Source organism: Terrapene carolina, unplaced genomic scaffold (genome assembly GCF_002925995.2).
Source record: "Terrapene carolina triunguis isolate 2854851 unplaced genomic scaffold, T_m_triunguis-2.0 Scaffold838, whole genome shotgun sequence".
NCBI lineage: Eukaryota > Metazoa > Chordata > Testudines > Emydidae > Terrapene > Terrapene triunguis.
The window spans coordinates 8363290-8383575 of record NW_020665189.1 but is presented as its reverse complement, the minus strand read 5'-3'; the positions used below and the strand labels follow the sequence as shown (position 1 = coordinate 8383575).

Sequence of the window (20286 nt, the reverse complement as noted above, 5' to 3'; positions counted from 1 at the left end):
TTGTTAGTTGAATAATTCCTTCATTGAATTTGTCACCTTGAATGTGTTGATAGACAATCACTATGTCTCCTTGAGTCTTCTCTTCTGCAGTCTGTATACGTTTAACGTCCCCAATCTCTTCTTGGCTCTCTTATCTGAACACTTGGGATACAAATATCATAATTCCAGTGTTTAACAAGGGCTGTAAAGTCGATCCTGCATTTTATAGACCCATGACCTTCATTGATGTGGCAGCTACAGTGAATAAAAGTTTTTGTTGATTAAGTTGCTCAGTGAGGGGCTGAGTTTTGAGAAGGACGGACTATTTTAAAAATTTTTCCCTCCTGCTACTGATCAGTGTCTTGTGTCTTTTCACCAACTTGATAGATGCGCAAGTATTTGAAAGTAAACGCTCTTTTCAGGTTCTGACTTTCCGGTAGCATTTGACTCTATAGCGAGAAACCTGCACTGTTGCAAGACGATGGAAGAAGGGACTGAAGTGGTCTGGGTTTGCTTTGTGTGGCCATCCATTCCTGTATGTGTCTCAGATTGGAATGGGACAGAATTGGGGCTTACCTACCCCTTTTCCTTTGTGAGTGGCATCCCTCTGTGCATACTTGCTCCTTTTCTCTTTGATTTATACATGAATTCTACTGTTTCCAAGCTAGAAGGACCAGAATTTTATGGCCCAAATATATTAGGCACAGAAGTAGCATTTCTCCTTTGGCTGAAAATCACCCCATTGTAGAGGTGCAGCACAATGCCTGACCATCACTAAATTCCCACTTGTGTCCTCTTTTGCTGTGAGACTCACCCCACATGTAGATGGTCCACAGTTTAGTTCATTAGATCCCACCGACACCAGAGAATTTAGCCAATAAACATTGTTTGCCTTGGCCAAACTAAAACTGCACCAATGTAAAGTAGGGTTTTTTAGTAGCTCAAGAGTTCTATGCTTCTTTTGCTTGGTGGATGACAATATGCCAAATTCTCTTAATTTATTATCAGTTGAGGGTAATCTGCCATCGAAATATAGTCTAAGTCTCATGGATAGAATCAAACAAAAGGTAAAAAAAGGCTCCTCTGAGTATCATTAGATTTAGATACCAGATTGATTTCTATTTTTTGCCAGCTACTTCTCAGGTATTTGAAACTTGAATTAATACAGGTAATTAATGTCTGGGCTGAAGTGTTAAAGGGGCCTTGATGATACTTCCACTCTGAAACCCATTCAGAAAGGCCTACTAAAGAAAGTTCTTGGTTGACTAGTCGTCTGATTTATACTGAGTTGGGATGTCTCTAACTGGAGGCAGAAATTGGTCTATGCTTTGGCAAATATGGGAAAATGTAAGCTAAAGCTGGATGCTAGATCTCCAGAAAGGTGTCTGCTGCCAAAGGGAGTTGTTAGTTCTTTAAAGCTTCAGTTAACTAAAGTTAATTCTACTCAAAGAGCCAAAGGCCATAAAAATAGTGGAAAATGGCTAAGCAGAGGAACCCTGCTTATAATCGCTCATTCTGGAAAGCCTGCTCTTGCCCTCTGGTCCAAGTGGCCTTGTTCTCAGATAGCCAGCTCAGGCAGATGCACAGGAATAGACCTTATGCAATCATCTGACTCTGCTACTCAGAAAAGCAGATTTTTCTAACTCAACAGATTTTTCTCTGTGTGTGTATTTAGAGCCAGATCTATTGACTGTAGTGACAAAATAGGGTTTTTCTTCCTTTTTAATGAAGTTGGCAGAACCAGCACAGCTATTGGAGCTGGAGCTGGGATTCTTCCTTGTGCATTATCAGAATTGTTTACTGTGTTCCAATTACAGACCCAATCACTCATACTTGTGTAAGCTCTTTGGCAGTGGTGGAGCCTACCCAGGTGACAGTGAGCGCATCATTTGAAGACAGTGGCATTGTGCAGGTTTAAATCAGGACAGAATTGAGCCTGCAGGAGCTTTTATTACTGAGAATGATACATGAGAAGAATGAAACCCAGTTTCTTTGTCAGCACCTAGGTAGAACTTTACTTGGAGCACTTGAACCTGCAGCCTTTATCCACATGACCACCAATGAAGTCAAGCCACAGTAGACTATTTCTGTGTGATGCGCTCTTTGGCAGGCTTGGTTTGTTGTCTTCATAGGCAAGATGCTGTATCTGTTTCATGGTCTATTGTCTCTCTCTTTTCATCAGATGTTCCTTGCCGAGGAGAATGTGGATTTTCGGATACACGTGGAGAATCAGACACGAGCAAGGGACGATGTGAGCAGGAAGCAGCTTAGACTCTACCAGCTGTACAGCAGGACGAGTGGGAAACACATCCAAGTTCTAGGCAGGAGGATCAGTGCTAAGGGGGAAGATGGAGACAAATATGGTAAGAATATTAACCATGACCCATCCAGGGTCAGTATAGAGGTTTGAAATGAATGTATGAGAACAAATGGAAAGATGGGTCATAGCCTTGCCCTAGAACAGGCTTCCTATATCTTAGCTTATGCAAGGGGTGCATCAGAAAAATGAAGCTGTGAAATTGAATTAGAAAAGCTGTTTGTTCCTGAAACCCTTTGAGATGTCCTTGGCAAAGATGCTTTCAATCAACTTGATGCAGACCCCTCACTAGCAGGGATTTAGAATTGGATACTGTAAGGTACTGAGTGCTGCTCCCACTCAAATACATTGGAGTCAAGAGACATTTCAGCGTCTTGCAGGATGAGATCCAGGGAATCAAAGAGCCCATCATTTTAGTTTCCTGTGAGTGCACCACTCAGTCTAGCAAAACACACAACTGCATCCTATCAAAAGGAAAATGGAAGCGTTTTATGAAACTTCATCTGTGTAATCCTATTTCTTTCTCTTTTCTGAACACTGCATGTTGTGCCTCATTGACTGTTGCCCTATGGTTTGGCCCATTGGTTGATATGTCGCTGCAGAAATTCATGAACATATATTGTCTCTGACTGTGTATGATATACATATGAGCATTGGGATGTGGGGTGAAGGGGGAACTTTTTTGAAAATAATTCTCTCTCTCAGGGAACTGCAAACATTAACGTGCAGTACATGCCTGGCATAGAGGTGTGCCACACAGGGACGGCCTCTGCCAGTGTGCAAGGAGCATGTAAAGCGGGGCAGGTTAAGGCCTGTGTGCCACTGGAGAAATAGTTCAGAAATAGCTGATCTTTGTGAAAATGACCCTTCTGGTATTGCCAAAGCCCTAGTTAGTTCTACAGCATGCCCTTTACATAGCTAAGGCTAGGTCTACACTACCCGCCTGAATCGGCGGGTAGAAATCGACCTCTCGGGGATCGATTTATCGCGTCCTGTCGGGACGCGACAATCGATCCCCGAATCGACGCTCTTACTCCACCAGCGAAGGTGGGAGTAAGCGCCGTCGACAGGAAGCTGCAGAGGTCGATTTTGCCACCGTCCCTACAGCGGGGTAAGTCGGCTGCGATACGTCGAATTCAGCTACGCTATTCGCGTAGCTGAATTTGCGTATCTTAAATCGACCCCCCCCTGTAGTGAAGACGTAGCCTTAAGAAAGGCCAGGTGGGCCGGCTTCTAGATGCTGCCTTTGCTTTTCCAACATCTCTAAGTAATGTGGGGTGGAGAAGACCATTTGGTTGCTGATTTTAGGCCATTAGGCTGCTTTTGTCATGTTTCTGTCCCTTTTGTGCCTGCACAGTTGTCATAAGTGCTCCTCCTAGGCCCCAGGATGGGGAATATAATCCAGAAGAGGAGGATGCTGAGGTCCCATAGGGAACTGTGCAGTGGCCAGGAGGACCAACCCTGGACCTGCACCAAGTGACTGGCAACATGGAGCCCTGCCTTTTTGGGGGTCCCCTCCTGTCATGCGCTGAGGTGCTCCTCCCTCAATGACCTGCTGCAGCCCACCCACCTTGGAAGCCCAGTCCACTCCCAGTTGCTGAAAAGCTCCCTACCACCCTTGTTCTGACCCACCCCCAGTAATGACAGCCCCTCCCAACCCATCTATTCCAGTTACTAAAACCCTCTTGCATCATCCTAATAACAAGCCTCCCTGACCAGCTGCAAACCTCTCCCACCTCTAGACGGGCTGTAAGGGTTGTGGAAACCTGCTCAGCATCACACATGGCACAGGGACACTCAAAGCATGATAATCCATGTGGCAGTGAGTGGGGCCTTAGATGCAGGATGTGGCCCCTGTGATAATGGAGCGGAGATATGTCAGAGTCAGGGATGTGAAGAACCATCTGTGAAACAGCCAACGCTGACTACCAAGGCGATGGCATAGAATGAATTATTTTCCAGAAATGCCCCCAGAGGCTTTGTTAAGGTGTCACCTCTGATCAGGACCAGGGATAGACCTAACACAGGACCCTGGATCTGAACACTCTTGAACTTTGGATCCAGATCTGAAAGTTGTTGGTTAGGTGTATCTCTAACACAGAGTCTGGAGGACATCTTTGTCTCACACCTGTTGGTTGACCCTTTCTCCTGCTCCTCATCCTCTCTTCTTCCTCCTTTGGAGTATAATTTTTATCATTTCTGAATCTGGCCCACTGAGTCAGAGTCAGGATTAGATTTTTGGGAATCCCTGATTCCCAATCCCATGCTTGTTCCTCTAGAGCATGCTGCCTGTCTTGGACTATGCTGCCTTTCATAGGGTGAAACTCTCTTCCACCTCATGCATTGGTCAACACAGAAAGAGGCAATAACATTGGCAATGGATGTAAAAGAGAGTCACAGTGTTGCAGGGAGAGTGGGGAGCCTGTCTGAGAAGTTGCAACAAAGGAAAAGGTGCCCGAGCGTATGAAATAGCTCCAAAGGCTGCTGCTGCGGGCACAAGTCTAGAGAAGAAGGAAGTGTGTGGGACTCACAACCGGAACAAGGTATAATATGGTGTGTTTTCCACAGGCGCCTCCAAACACTGAAGAATTACTTCAGAGAGGATGCAGGCTGGTGGGTAGGTGGGGGCAGTCTTCCCTAACCTGGGAGTTTGAACCCTTTCATCTGCCTCTTCCAGATGACACTCGAACTCCCCAGCTGCTGTGTCACTCTTTAGATGGGAGGGTGGTTTAGGGCTTAGTCTTCAAGTGAAGAGATGACCTTTCTTTCTGAATATCCAGCATCCAACTAATTCATTACAAGGATGGAGAGGGTTTTATTTGGGTTTTCAGGGAAGGGAGAGTTGGCTGATTTATTGCAGGCCTTACTGACTTGTGCAAACTTTCCTTGCCTCTTGGCTAAAGAGGATGCACAGAAATGGAGTCAAAATGAGGTCCCAGGCAGTGCTGTGGTGATTTCAGAGCTCGTAGACTCATAGATCACTACTGCACAATTTCATGCAGCTTCAGATCAGTAAAATAACAAACTGTAATGTGTATTAGACCAGTGGTTCTCAAAGCCGGTCCCCCGCTTGTTCAGGGAAAGCCCCTGGCGGGCCGGGCCGGTTTGTTTCCTGCCGTGTCCACAGGTTCGGCCGATCGCGGCTCCCACTGGCCGCGGTTTGCTGCTCCAGGCCAATGGGGGCTGCGGGAAGGGCGGCCAGCACATTCCTCAGCCCGCGCCACTTCCCGCAGCCTCCATTGGCCTGGAGCGGCGAACCGCAGCCAGTGGGAGCTGCGATCGGCTGAACCTGAGGACACGGCAGGTAAACAAACCGGTCCGGCCCACCAGGGACTTTCCTTGATCAAGCGGCGGACCGGCTTTGAGAACCACTGCATTAGACAGCTGCTGTAGGAAGAAACCAAGATCTAAACAGAGGAAGTATAGCAGCTTAACCACCTGACATGGGTGTGCATATGCCATTTGTAAGGACAAACACAAGTTCTGAGGTCCATAAAATAGCTAATGTAATAATCTGGGGATTCAATTTTGGGTTTGTGCAAAGCAGCCTTCGCTCTGAAGGATCTGGCCCCATGTGTCTGATTTATTAAACAGAAAATTAAGTCTGTTAATAGAATTAATTGAGTCAGTTTAATCCTTTTAGTCGGAAGGATTTTATCCCTTCTCAAACATATGAAAATCCATTTGAACAGATAAGTCAATTATCAGACTAAATTAAATCTAATACCAATGCCTACTGCTTTCAGAAACACTAATTAATCTAAATATACTTACCTATCTCACTAGGGGGGCGGTGAGGCTTAATTGCTGTTCCTAAAGTGCTCTGATATCCTCAGATAAAAGGCAATATATATATGCAAAAATACTGTCTCTTAACCTATTTAATGAAAAGACTGACAATCTATTTACAGATTACACGTTTATTTTGGACCCTTTAATCTATTCTGATGTAGTTTGCTCTGGCCCAGAAAAAACAATATTCTTGTTACAAACTTATTACTACTTTACCAGGTGTCTAAGTGGTTCTTTTCATTCACAAAATGAAATGGGCTGGAAGGGGGTGGGGGGAGGGAAGAAGGACTTGGAACCTTTATATTCTATCTCAGATAAATGGTACAGATAGGCGAGATAGAGATCAGTGACCTGAAACACTAGAGCCTTTCATTTATTTTCATTTCACAAAAGGCAGAAGACATTCTATACTGTTTGTTCACTATCTTTGTGTCCGGTTCACTTGGCTGGATGTAGCTCTCTAGGATGGGTGAAGGCACTTTGGCTCATTTGTACTTCACAGCTGTGTGGTTTTGTTTTAAAGTATATTTGTCACAGTCTAAGGTTGTACCGGAGGGTGTGTGTGTGTGTGTGTATGTGTGTGTGTTAAAGTTATATCCAGGAGAAGTGATTTCCCTGCCCTTCAGTGTTGTGTGGCATGCTTTGCACCAGTTGACCCCTTGGCTGGTGCATTCCTCCCCAGAGATGGCAGTATTTCAGTGGTGGGTGACTTATGGCCGGATCAAGGCCTTGCACCACTTAAGCCATAAAAATAGAGGCTTAAGTGAGACCTTGTGCTGGCCCTCTGTCCTGGGATTAATTTTACCCATAGTGAGTAAATTGCTTTGGGATTCTTACAGATGGAAGGTGTTATATGTAGGTTTATTATTATTATTTTATTATAATTTGTTATTAGAGGGTATTTTTCTCTAAAGCACAATCATGCCAGTATTGCACTAGTGTGACCCTTGTCAAAATTTTCCACAGGAATGACCCCAACACTCCAGTTTACAATAGTGTTTTGGGCTAGTGCGGTAATCTCCTTTATAATTGGGGACAGCACCAGAAGTGAGGAGCCCCCCATCCTAAACTGTCTTTCAGTTTCCAAGCCCTTCATCTTTAGACTTCCAGCCTCTCTGAGGACCTGATCCCAAGCCCGTTAAAGTCCATTGAAAGACTCTCGCTGACCTTCTTGGGTTTTGGATCAAGCCCTAGTTGCCTGTGAGAAAAGATGGGCTATACATTGTTGACAGAATATTAACAAGTCTGGGCCCTGGCAGATCCTGGCGGGAAGCAAATTCCAGAGACAAGGAGAATATCCTGTGTCAGTAGCTCCCCCTGCTTATCAAGGAGGATCATCTCCAGTGTCTCCACTCACATCAGCTATGGCAATATGACCCAGGGAGAGAGTCAGTCTCTCCGGTAGTCAGGTCTTGAACCTTAAAGGTTAAATCTGGCACTGGTATACCACCTGGAAACTTATGGGGAGCCAGAGCAACTCTGAGTATTGGTGCTATATCCCCTGTGTGATGGACCACTCAGCTGTGATCACTGCATTCAGTACTAGCTTGAGCTTCCAGTTGGTGCCGGTGTACAAGCCCATGTAGAGCATTTTATATCAGTATAGACATCAGACACAATCCTTCCCTGATGGAGACTTCCATTTGTGGAGTAGGTTGGCTCAGTGCTGGGGGGTGGGAAGGGTGTAAATAGCCTCCTGTAATTGCTGAATTCCTTCTTAGGTTTCAGTCAGCCTGTGCTTTCTGAAATTAACGAGCTAATGTAGCAGTTCTTTGGGCTTGGCAGGCTGACAGCTAGCCTAGAACTCTCTCAACTCATTTCACTAATGACTCCCATTTGTTCTCTCTCAAAGCCTGGAAACAATGCAAAATACCAGTGCCATTGTTCCATGTCTAGCAAGTCATTCCCTCCCCTCCATATCTCTGGCACCTTAAAAGCAAGTTGCCTTGGGAAAACCCATTAACCCTTTTCCTTCCTACTGTAGTTTATACTGATTGTGGTTCCCTTGGGAAGGGGAGGAAGAAAAACAAACCTCCTTTCAGTGCCTGGAAGGCACAGAGTAAAAATGTTTACCTATAAGCAAGGGGGAGATATTCCAAGCAGTTACTGTGGCTAGTTAAACATAGACATCTTTCCACAAGCATCAGTTACAAGCATGACATTTAGAAATCTGCTTTGTTTCCCAGGTACATGCAAAAGGACCTGCCTATCATGGTACAGATCCTCAGAAACCCTGAATGAATTGTGATTTGCTCTGTAATTTATTCAGTCAAAACATCAGGATGGCTGTTTCCTATTTAAACTACGTATTGCTGCCCCCAGTCTCTTGCCATTACAGTTTTGACACGACAACAAGACAAATAATTTTTCAAAAAGACCTTTTATCTTCTAAACCATTTATTTTCGCTTACTTGGCCTGGGGGCAGAGCTGACCTCAGCGTAGCGATGATCATTCACCATGGCAGCTGTACAGTCATACAGGGCTGTGTGATTGGGCTAAGCCAGGGACGCCTTCGCTGTCCAGCTGCTGTGTTGTCTCCCCCCAACATCTCCTTATCATTCTCTGTGTGTGATTGTCTCCCCTTCTAATTTGGGTGGAGCAGGCGTCCAGTGGCAAAGTTTTCCTTTGAAAGCAGGCAAGGATACGCCACGAGTGACAGAGCAGCTGGATGAATTAGAAACATTGTGAGCAGACTGGCTGCTTTGTTGAACCACTAATAGTAACTCTGTAGCCAAGCCTCCCAGGGTTCTGTGGGCTATGAGAGAGCTGGGTGATAGTCACCTTAGATTCTATTCTGGAAGGTTCAGCAACCATTTGAAATATATTGTAATTGTCTTATTTGAGCCATCTGTACATTTAAGGGGTGTGTGTGTGCGGGTGTACGCATGTGTTTGCTGTGATCTGCATTTGTGCCCAGGTGGTGGGAGCTCTATTCAGGAAAGATGAGGAATAAAAAAACAAAACCAAGGCTATGAAAATCTGTTTCAACCAGTGAATTTTCAGCAGGCCCTTCCACATACATCCACAATATTTGTGACTCCAAAGTCTAGCATACAATGAGTGAACAATTGTTAATTGTATATCTGACTGCCCAGGTGCAGTCCACCTTTTTTGTGTGCAAATGTAGATGTGAGCCTTGATTTTTCCCTCCTCCCTACCCCAAAAGTGGGTTCCTCACTTCTGAGCTCAACTCGAGAAACCTTAAACAGTCCTGCTTTTCAAAGTGCAGGTGCTCAGTGCTTTCTGAAAATCAGGCCCCTTTTAAGGTGTCTCTAGTTGGATAGCCAAAAATGGAGGCACACAAAATCAGTAGTCATTTTTGAAAATGTGCCTACAGATATATTAGGTCCCCACAAATAGTGAAAGTGCAGTGTTTAGAGACCCCCCTGAGAATTTGGCCTGTAAAGTTTTAACATGGGGAGTGCCAATGAAAGATCTTTATTTTCATACAAGTTATTAAAGGGTTTTCCTGTTGGTTAACTGTGTGTGTGTGTTTATAATTCTATACTGTGATTTAAGTGTTCCCATTAGAAATGTAGAATAGGAAATAGGATCCCATCTGTGAGCAATTTAAGAGGAAGTGAGACAATGGAGTCAATTGCTACTCCAGTTTAGATAATCAATACAAATATTATTAGTATAGTGATTTATCTTTCTAGGCACTTTATGAAAATGTGAATGCCAGACCCCGAAGACAAGGCAATATAACATTATCTGTTCCTGCTTTCCTGTGATTAGGCCTTCCTTCCACAAAGCTTGTGCAGCTGCCTTTCTACATGTTCTTCCCTAGCTGTGGTGAAACATCAGAGAAACAAAGTTAGGGTTCTTTCTCTTTTTTCTGATTCTGAGAGGAGGTCTTGGTAGATACTGTGTGTGTTGGTACAAAAGTGACTTTATCATTTTATGCAAGAGCTGTACAGTGGCGTGTCAGCCAATTAATGGGAGCCTCCAAAATCTTGGAGACAATCTTTTTCATTGTTTTAAGCTTTGGTATTTTCAGGGTCACAAAAGGGTGATTCTCCAGTATAAAGGCAGAGAGCGCTTAAATCTTGTGTTTATTGAGTTCTGGTGCGTCTTTCTACCTAGCTATTTATATCAAGCCTAGAACTGTGGTATCTGACTGATTTTCTTTATGCTACATCATTTGAGACAGTGCAGAATTGAAGTAGGTTCTTGTAATTGCTGGGACATGGCTAAACGTGCCCTGAAAATAGAGCTGGCCAACATTTGTGGAATGAGAAGGTTTTAGCCCCCAAATGGCCTTTTTTCCAAAAATGATTTTTTTCTAAATAAATGATTGATGTCAACGTTTTTTATTTTTATGAAACTTGTAGTGCCTTTTTTCTGAAAAAAAGGTGGGGGGCGGGGAGATTTTTATCGAAAATATTACCTAACAGGTTATTAAAATGTTCCTTTTACAGGAAACCTGCTCTTCAGTAAATGAAAAATGTCATTGATTATTTGGATAACGGTTTCAATAAAAAATTTCCCCTATAATTTTGCTCAACTTTTTAAAAAAATGAAAAATTGTTTCAAATCCTTTTGAAATGAAAACAACTTTGAAATTCCAACATTTTTCATGGAAACAGATTTTCATGTTTTAAGAGAGGAAGGATGAGCAGTGGCTAGGATGGTATGTGGGATCCAAGAGTCCTAAGTTTAATTCCAAGCTTTGAAACAGACTTCCTGTGTGACCTTGGGCAAGTCACTTACTCTTGCTGTGTCTCAATTCCCCATCTGTACAGTTAACCTCATTGTGAAGATAAATATAAAAAATTATGAGGTGGTCAGATACTCTGGTAATGGGGGACGTGTCATAGTTTAGGTAGAACTAGCTATTTGCTGTTTCTGATGCTGAGAGATCAATCCTATTTTTAGGCCATGATAGTAATAATGTCTTATACTCACAGTGCCTTTCATTCCATAGAATCTCACAGCATTTAATGTCGGAATCTCTACAGCCACCTCTTGGATGAAACACAGCAAATATTTTAACAACGCACAGCAACAGTGCACAGCAGTTTGGGACAGGAAGTTAAAAAGAATACTGTCCCCTCTTGGAACTGCAAAACAGATTTATCTAGGCAGAAAGGTAAAAAGCATGAAGCCATTCACTGTATCTCTTAAGGGGAGGAATAACCAATGTGTGTTTCTTAGGCCTGGTCTACACTAACCCCCCCACTTCGGACTAAGGTACGCAAATTCAGCTACGTTAATAACGTAGCTGAATTCGAAGTACCTTAGTCCGAACTTACTGCGGTCCAGACGCGGCAGGAAGGCTCCCCCGTCGATGCTGCGTACTCCGCTCGCCGAGCTGGAGTACCAGCGTCGACGGCGAGCACTTCCGGGATCGATCCGGGGCACTTCCGGGATCGATCTGGGATCGATTTATCGCATCTTAACCAGATGCGATAAATCGAACTCAGAACATCGATTGCTTACATCCGGACCCGGATGTAAGTGTAGACGTACCCTTAGAAATTTGGAAGAATTCAAAAAGGGAGTTGAAAATATCCCCTCTGCACCCCCTCCCCACGACTGTCTGTGGTTTGAACTAAATATTGTCCTATAAGCATTCAGCAACCGCTAACTTCACATCCTTCCAATGCTGGCATTCCAGACTGCCTGCCAAGGAGGACACGTGTAGGATGTCTGCAGTCTCCAAAGAGTTCCCAAGACATAGAAGGCAAATCAGAAAGAAAGGGGCTAAGAGGGCCTAGAGAACGAACATTCATTTCTTGCAGCACATGAAGAGGGTCTGAGGGATGGAAGGAGATGACAGCATGGTCTGCGGCTTGCTCTGCGGGAACATCCATCTAATGATCTACGTCAGCTGTAGGGGGAAAATACGCTCCAGCCATAATGTGTTTTCAGAACTCTTGCACTAGACAGTGTGTGCTTTGATCCTGACACACAAGCTGGTAGCCTCTGAACGTGTCTCTAACTGAATGCTCCCAGCTCTGGTTGCAAATGGGTCTCTACTCTGTGTACACTATGGCCCAGATCCTCAAAGGCATTTAGGTGTCTAACTCCATTGAAATCAATGGGAGTTAGGTGCCTAATACATGACTAATAGATACTCTGTACTACAGTACGTAACTAAGCAGAATCCCCACATAATGCATTAGGGGATGGTGCAACTTAGTTTGCAGAATGGCTGTGTATTGCACTAACCATCTCCTGGTATCCTTTGCAACTAGGAGACTGGAATTAGTGTCAATAAAACTTTCTGCTCCTCTGCATTCCCAGCTGCCAGAAAATAGGGGTACTCCTACCTCTCTAATAAAAAGAGGGTCTGTGCTATAGACACATACACATTGTCATGCAGCCCTACCTCCCTGTAATTGTAATGAGCTCAGCTGTGTCAGCCTCAGAATCTTCTTTCAGGAAGCAATTCTCAGTATATCACAACTGGCTGGCAGTTGTTTTGGCTGGAAGGGGATGGGACCAGGTGGTGCATCATCCTACAGCCTTTTTAATTCTTTGTCACCTGTCCAGCAGTGTTTGTTTTTGATCTTAGAACTGGGATTGGGAAAAGGAGGTGGAAGGGATGTTGGGTCCCCAAGGTTGTGGATCAGTATTATGGGTTGATCTAGACAGGAGATTTGCTTAGATGTATGGCCAATGAATATAGCAAATGGGAGGTGAATAAACTTGGGATCCAGGCTTCAAGATGGCACGGTTGTGTTTTGTTTTGTCTTTAATGGCTTTCAGGAATGGATGGGAGGGGAAATCGGCAGCAGCTGGAGAAGAGTTAGGGTAGGGGAGTTGAAGGAGCAGGTGAGAATCAGCCAGACCTGCCTGTGATCCCATTGAAGATTGGAGAGTAGGTGAGGAACCCTGAGCATGGCAAAGCAGAGGGGAATGGCTAAGTGTCGAACTGGAAGCATGCACAGATAAGGGTTAGGAATGAAATCAAGATATAAAAAAGCCTTACTTCTTGGCAGTGTGTCTGCTTGTGCACCAGTGGCGTTGTGAGACCTGTACTGTGCTGTGGTTCTCACTCCTGAAATATGGGTGTGAGGGGGCATATTGCCACGAGCCACAGAACAGCAGACGCTGATATACTGTTCTTGTACTGTCTATACACAGAGTTTGGGAAATGTTCCAAAAGATTCCATTTACCGCAACCTACACTGCAACCCAGACCTCCACTTACTTAAAGAAAAGGGTTTCAAAATAGTTGTCGTGAATTATGAAGCAATTCAGAGGCATTTTTAATTCTTAGTTTAAAATGATGTACCCACATATAGACAGTGGGTCAGATCCCCAGCTAATGTGAATCAGACTGGTTCCATTGACTCCAGTGGATCTGTACCAGTTTACACCAGGTGAGACTCTCGCCCAAGCTTTCTTTGCCTATGAAACCATAGTTCTAACAGTAACAGCAGCGTGGCAGCTCCAAAGAAGAGCATGTGCGAGTTAAAGGCCTTTGGATGCACCTTTTTATCACAACTGAGGTCTGGTTCTTCTCTGACCTCCACCAGTGAAATTTCATTGACTTCAGTGGTGCAGCTCCTGATTTACACCCATGTGGGTGAGAGAAGAGTCAGGCCCCGAGTGCCTGATAGCAGTGATACTTCTTGTATCTTACACCTTCAATAAGACCTTGCATTTCAGACCATTTTAGCCAGTGGGAAGCAAAGCAACACTATTACATTTTAGCCTGTGGTATAACTCATTGTAGTGGGGTCGCTGTGATTTAGTGCTGGCTTTTAGTTGCCCAGTGACATCTGATCAGGAGTTGCCTTTATTTTATTTGCTTCTCCATCTACATTTTTAATTGATTGTTACAGGTTACATTTTCACTGGTGACGCATTAGCAGACAGCTAGCCAAAAACATATTGATTTTACACCTATTAATTTGGGGATACCGACAATGAAATCTAAAAGCCTTGTAGCCCCTAGGAAAATCAATCCAACCGGGAGGGGGGCATGGCACTGGGAGGTAATTGCGCTTATTTCTCTAGTTGCCTGCCTTGTATGTTATACTTGTCACCCTGAAGCACTAAAAGCTTTGCCATTACCTGTCAACAAATAAACTAATACAGCCTGTTTATAAGCCTCTGTAGTGAGAAAATGTTCATTTTCTGGCCTCCAAATCTTGCTCGTTGGTTTTTATGGCATTTTATTGGGAAATCCGGCCAAGTCACGGTGGCACAAGGTGTGATCCCTGACCGACATAGCTGTGTTGGCAAAAGTCCCCCAGGTAGATGCAGTTAGATCGGCAAACTGAGCTTTTGCCTGGATAGCGTATGTTGCTTGTGGGTGACAGAATAACCTATGCCAGCAAAAAATGCAGTTTTGCTGGTATAAGCTGTGTCCTCACTGGGAGTGCTTTGCCGGTATCGTATACCTGTATACTAGTATAGAATACTGGCCAAACGCTCCCACTGTAGACCTCTGTCCTCGGTCTCTGGAATGGAAATCTTTAGCTTGTACTTAAGTAGACCTTGTCCCAGCATAGGGCCCAAGCCTGCTGCCTTTAGTCGCACGAGTAGCTCCGTTGACTTCAAGCTTTAAGGAGCTGACGCCAATTTATGAACTGTTTTGTTGACATTGTCTGGGATTTTGTTTTGTCTTTTTTTTATTATTACCAGAGGTGCCTTTCCCCCAAAGCAAGACTTCATCAGCTCCTCCCTGTGGGTTCTACTTGGAGGAAGCAGTTTTAAGCTGTGGCAGAGGGTCTGTAGGAGCTTCTCTGGCGAGGCTTCCCTAAGTAAGCGCTACAAATTGGCACATGCCAGGGTGTCCTGGCTATGTCCACTCCCCGCCCAGCACTGTCCATCTTGTTGCTTCTCCGCCTAACCTTGAATCTCTTCTTTCATCTTAAAGCCCTTTGCAATGAGGGCTTGTACACATTACCACTTATGTTGGTATAAGCTATGTCGCTCAGGGGTGTGAATAAGCCACCTCCATGAATGACATAAGTTACACTGACCTAAGTGCCGGTGTGGAAGCACTATGTCGGTGGGAGAGCTACTTCTGCTGACATAGCTACTGTCTCACACAGAGTGGTTTTACTGTGCCGGTAGGAGAGAGCTGTAGCACTTTTAGTGTAGACTAGCCCTGAATGAGAAATCTGTGAGGTCTCGCAACATCTCGTGAGGTAGGTAGGGCTGTGTATTCAGGGTTCATAGGCACCCGAATAAATATGAAAATCTTGTTTATATGCGTTTGAGGAAAAATATAGTCCAGGAAGAACAGAGATCAAAATAATGAGTTCTGGTCTTAAATATTTCCACCACCTAGGAACTGAAATACCATGAGAATCTCAGCTCTCGTGTTCTCTTGATCCACACATAGCCCCCTGAGGCATAGAATGTGAAAATCATAAACCTATACTTGAAGAAAACAATTGCAAACCTAATTTAGACTGCAAGCTGTAGAAGAAGGTCACCTTCCTTGTCTGTAAAACAGTTAGTGTAGCATATCAGTGTATGCTGATCTATAAGAATACCTGCATGCACCCGTACCGCGAGCTATGTAGGTAGGTATCGGTATCCCATTTTACTGATGGCTATAGACTGAGGCCCAATGGGAGAAGTGACTTGCCTAAAGCTTTGTCTGCATGAGAATGTTGGGAAGGAACAGACTTAAGCTAAATCAATATAGCATGCTTTAACCAATACAAAGGAGCAACTTTCTTATGTAGACAAGACACACAGTCATATAGTTGTAGGCCATACCGCCTTGGAGTGATGCTTTGCTCCCTCTAGTGGTGACTAGGCCAACTAGAGTTTGATGAGCCTGCTATAGCCTGGGCTAACAGAGGGGAATCTTTTAGCTCAGGCAGCAGAGGTTCATGTGTTAAGATTGAGACATTGCAGGTTCGATCCCGACTGCTGATATCCCCCCTCCATTCCCCAGTGGTGTTGGTGTTTCATAGTCATTGGCAGAGCTGGAAATAAGGCTGAGGACTCGCATTCCCCTTCTAACCACCATGATCCAGTGTCTGTTTTCCACCTCTGACTACTATAAGCCTAGGATTCTGTTGTCCTAAATTGTCAGCAATACTGTTCCTGCTCCCACTGAAGTCAATGGTGAAACTTTGGCTGACTTAATTGGGGCCACTAGTAGCACTATTATGTTGGTCTGTCCTTTTTTTGCACCGGTTTGTAACTTCCTACCGATTTTGCATTTTGTAAAAATAGAGGGGTAAAAGGGAAAATTCTCCACTTTGTCCTGCACATCTCTGCTGAACATTTTGCCTGAGCATGGGGTGTGCATTCAAGTCGGTAGAAGCTCTTCATGGAAAATGAGTATATAGTCTGTAGTATAAGTGCATCTCCAGTAGGGATAAAAGGTCTGCAATGTGGATTAGAGAGGCACATTTTACCCACAGGCACAGTGACTGATGCTTTATAATCTTCATTCATTCCTCAAGGACTTAACTCCTCTACATGGCCCTTTGGGTGACAGACATTTCTTGGCCTGATTGAAACTCTTTGGATCCCTCCCCAAACTCTCTGGGTTGCCTTAGAATTTCCGCTGTGTCTCCTATTGATCCTGCTCTCTCAGAGCTAACTTTGCAAATGTGACTTTCAGCTACAAACCATCTTCTTGCAGTTTGACCCAGCTAAAACCGATATCTGTCTCTCAGTCTCTCAGCAGGAAGAGACTGAGGGGAGACAGCAAATTTCGGCTCCTGGGGCTAAATTGCTGTGCTCTTTAGCTGCAACCTGCGTTAAACTAATTGATGACCGGCTTTAAATATAACCCCTGATCAATCAGATTCATTGATTTATTTCCCCCCTCCCCCTTACCAAGTGCTAAGCAGCTTCCAACCTGGCTCCCTCCCCAAGAATTGCAAACCCCATCCACTGTGTAATAAAAAGGATGGGATATTTTGACAGTGCTACAATCTTATCAGCATGCTGGGGAGGAAGGAATCTCCTATATTCATATGAATGTTTGGCAACTAAGAAAAGCCTCACTCAACAACAACAACAAAAGCTGATCCATTTTCTCCGGATGTCTTTGAAAGAGGCTTACCTTAGAGACAGACTAGAGAAAGGCTATTGATTTTGTTTGACCTCCAAACAGACTGCGGTCAGTATGATATTTTCCCTGTTGGAAATGAAGCAGGGCTGTGAATTTCAGTGTCAGCGTTTTGTATTGTATCTGTGCTTTGGAGCTTTGGGTTCTTTCTCAATAAATGTCAAGTGGTGAGGAAAAGTAACACTGGAATACTCTCTGGATCTACCTCTCCTTCCTCTCTCTCGGCCAGATTGCTAGTTAAATATGACACATGTTGGGACTAGAATAACATTTAGTGGTCCCATCCACTGAGCCCCAATGCAGGTTAGCGGGTTGAGCCATGAACATGAGTGACATTTTGTAATTCCCGTCTTGCTTTTTCCAGGGCCATGCCAGGCTCCTTTTCAAGCTATTAATTTCTCTTCTGCACCAGTGCTCATTATAACACCTGGTGTTAGGAAAGATGCTGCAGATTTACTGATCAGGAGGATGCAACCCTGCTGCAATCTTTATTTTTCCCTTCGGTGGAGCCTCACTAGCATTGGCCATATGGTAGATCTTGTATATTTTCCTCTCTTTCTCCCCCTCCTTTGATTATCCCCTTCCTGTATACAATAACAAACTCTCTAAGGAGGACCTTCCTGGTCTTATTAAACTCCCCCTGAGATTCTCTGCCTTTAAATGGGAAAGCCTTCCTAATTTGCACTTAGTATCCTGCAATTAAACCAAGTATCCTATTTTTACCTCCTGTGGTACAGTGTGAAAATACAGCTAGCATTATATTTGTTAAAGAATCATATGGCTTCTTGGTAGATCTTTGCCATGAGAGGTTTCATTAATTCAACATGCTTGTTCCTTGACAACAGCCTATTGAGAGGGAGTGGTTTAGAAGAATGGAAATACATCTTGGACTACAATATTGCAACAGACCATTAAGTGAAGGTTTTGGTCAACAAAACATTTAGACTTAAAGAGCAGGGGCATTTTTTTAAAGTCACAAGCTCTCGAATGTCAGTTTCAAATTCTCCTCAGACTCTCTTTGAGATGAGGTATATTAATCTACAGATCTAACTGCACTGAGTCCTTCCCTATGTTATCTCCCCAACAATAATGCCTTATGCATGTTATGTTTTTGCTACTTTCCCCAACTCTATGGCAACAGTGACATGCATAAGTTTGCTGATTTCAGCATGGGACACAGATCAAAGAATAACCAAGTAAACCAGTGCAGATTGAGTCAGGGTGTTGGCAGAGGGTTTGTGATAGTCAAACTTCCCCATCCTGAGGACCCCTGTTGGTACTAACACATGAAGTTTCTAATTGCAGCACATGCCTCGGTTCCAGTCCAAGTGGACAGCAGTTCAAATCAGCTCCAAAACCTATTCTGTCTCATATAGAAAAATGAGTAGTCTGCATTGTCAGCGCTCAGCTAGCATGCACATTTGAACTACCTTTTAGGTCAGGGTGAAGGTCGCTGATATGAAAGTGTAAGACAGCCTGCATTGTGACTGCCTGCAGCCTATGTGGTCTGCTGACAATTACATATCGGTTTCCAACTGTAGTGCTTAATTTCCCAGAGTGAAATAGCCCTCCACCTCCCTAAAAAATAATGAATGATGGAATACGTATTCAGATAGCGTGAGCCAAGTTGAGCTGAGATTACAGCCTGTGTTATGTATGTAACTATAGTGACTCCCCAGAGGAGGGCTTTAAGGGTCCCACAGAATCTTTGTTTTTAGCCTCAAACTAAACTTTTTTTCATACTTCAGAATATTCAGTGACATCAACCTGATTCCTTTGCAAACACCTCCAATAGTTATGGGGAAGAGAGAGCAGGGTTGGCTGTAGCCCTTGCACAAACATACAGGAAAGCAGCCAACAGAGAGAGATTATGAGAGGTGACTGAATAGCTGTTAAAAAAAAAAAAAGTGCGAGTCTGCCTAAAGCTGTGCTGCTTTGCTGGACCGAACAGCATATGCCCTGAGAGATTCCATGCGCTGAGGAGTCAGTTGGGGGTGGCTTCAAGATTCACATTTCCAAACCTCCACCATTGCACAAGCAAGTTTTGGGTATGAATCTCTTTGTGTGTGCAGATTGGCATTTGTATCTGAAAACTGGGTGATAGTATATCGAACTACCCAGTGTGCCCATGTAAAATCTCCAGGCACAGTTACCAAGGCCTCTTGGAAATGGGTCCCATATGGTTATATTGTCCTGTCAGACAGAACATGGGAAACACAGGCAAATAAACATACGTTTGCTGAAAGTTCACTTCCCCAAGTTGCTCTTCTGAATCCCCACATTATACAGTGCTTGGTAACTGTATTCATTGTCCATTATCCTTTGTTTACTGATAATACAGTAAAAAGTATCCATCTAGTGGGAGGAATAAGGGAAAAATTTGCAGTCCGACCTTGGCCAAGTCAGTTGACTTGTTCTTTACTCGAGGGATGTTATGAGATTTCATTAATTAACACACAGAAGCACGCTAAGATCCTTGAATGACAGGGGATGTGTCCGTACAAAGCATTATTATGAGGTCCTCTAAAGCACCAATACAGAATGTTACTATATTGCAATAGCTTTCACAAGACATGCACAGTACATCAGAATGGAAAAACCCGGAAATAAGATGTTCTTTTCTTTAATTTCTAAATTGAAGACTGAGCAAGTGAAAAGCCTAGATGTTCTTGTGTATTAAATGCTCATAAGCCATTTCTATAAGCTGGGTACCAAAGTCCCTTTGATTCTCAGAGGTAATTGTACTTTTTAATTAGCTGAAAAAATCCTCAGCCTAGGATCTTGCTATATAAATTATAATTAACCCCTTGGCACTGGAAGTTGAGATTTCCTGCCCCGAAGCACTAATGCAAAACGCATTAGCAGCACTTAACGTCAAGCACTCTAGACCACTAGTGCCAAAGGGTCATTTTGCTACCCAATAAATACTGCTTGCACTTGGAAGTCCAGTAGGAAAATGGCAAAGAAGCTGTGGAAACTTGAGGGAATTGAGGAAGACAGGATTTGAGGATGTTTGACCTGCTGCTTTGAGAGCTGCAAATGCCACAGCAGGAAGGACAACATTGAAAAACCTGGTGAGGAGATGAGAGCAAGGAGAGCGACTTGTCACGGAGAGTGGTTTTTGTTAGCGGACATGGCTGGTTGACTCGCCTTGAGAATGGCCCTGGGAATGCACAATTCATACACCTAGAGTGA

General features: G+C 43.9%; 1 protein-coding gene across 3 annotated transcripts in view; it reads left to right on the top strand.

Annotated features, from left to right (window-relative positions):
* Window positions 1-20286, top strand: part of FGF18 (fibroblast growth factor 18) — a 110054-nt gene that overhangs the window by 48410 nt on the left and 41358 nt on the right. For all 3 annotated transcript variants that reach the window (XM_029913757.1, XM_024206162.1, XM_029913758.1), the window contains one exon: window positions 2162-2342. In XM_029913757.1, the coding sequence (XP_029769617.1) occupies window positions 2162-2342 (181 nt within the window). The remainder of the gene's footprint in view (window positions 1-2161; window positions 2343-20286) is intronic.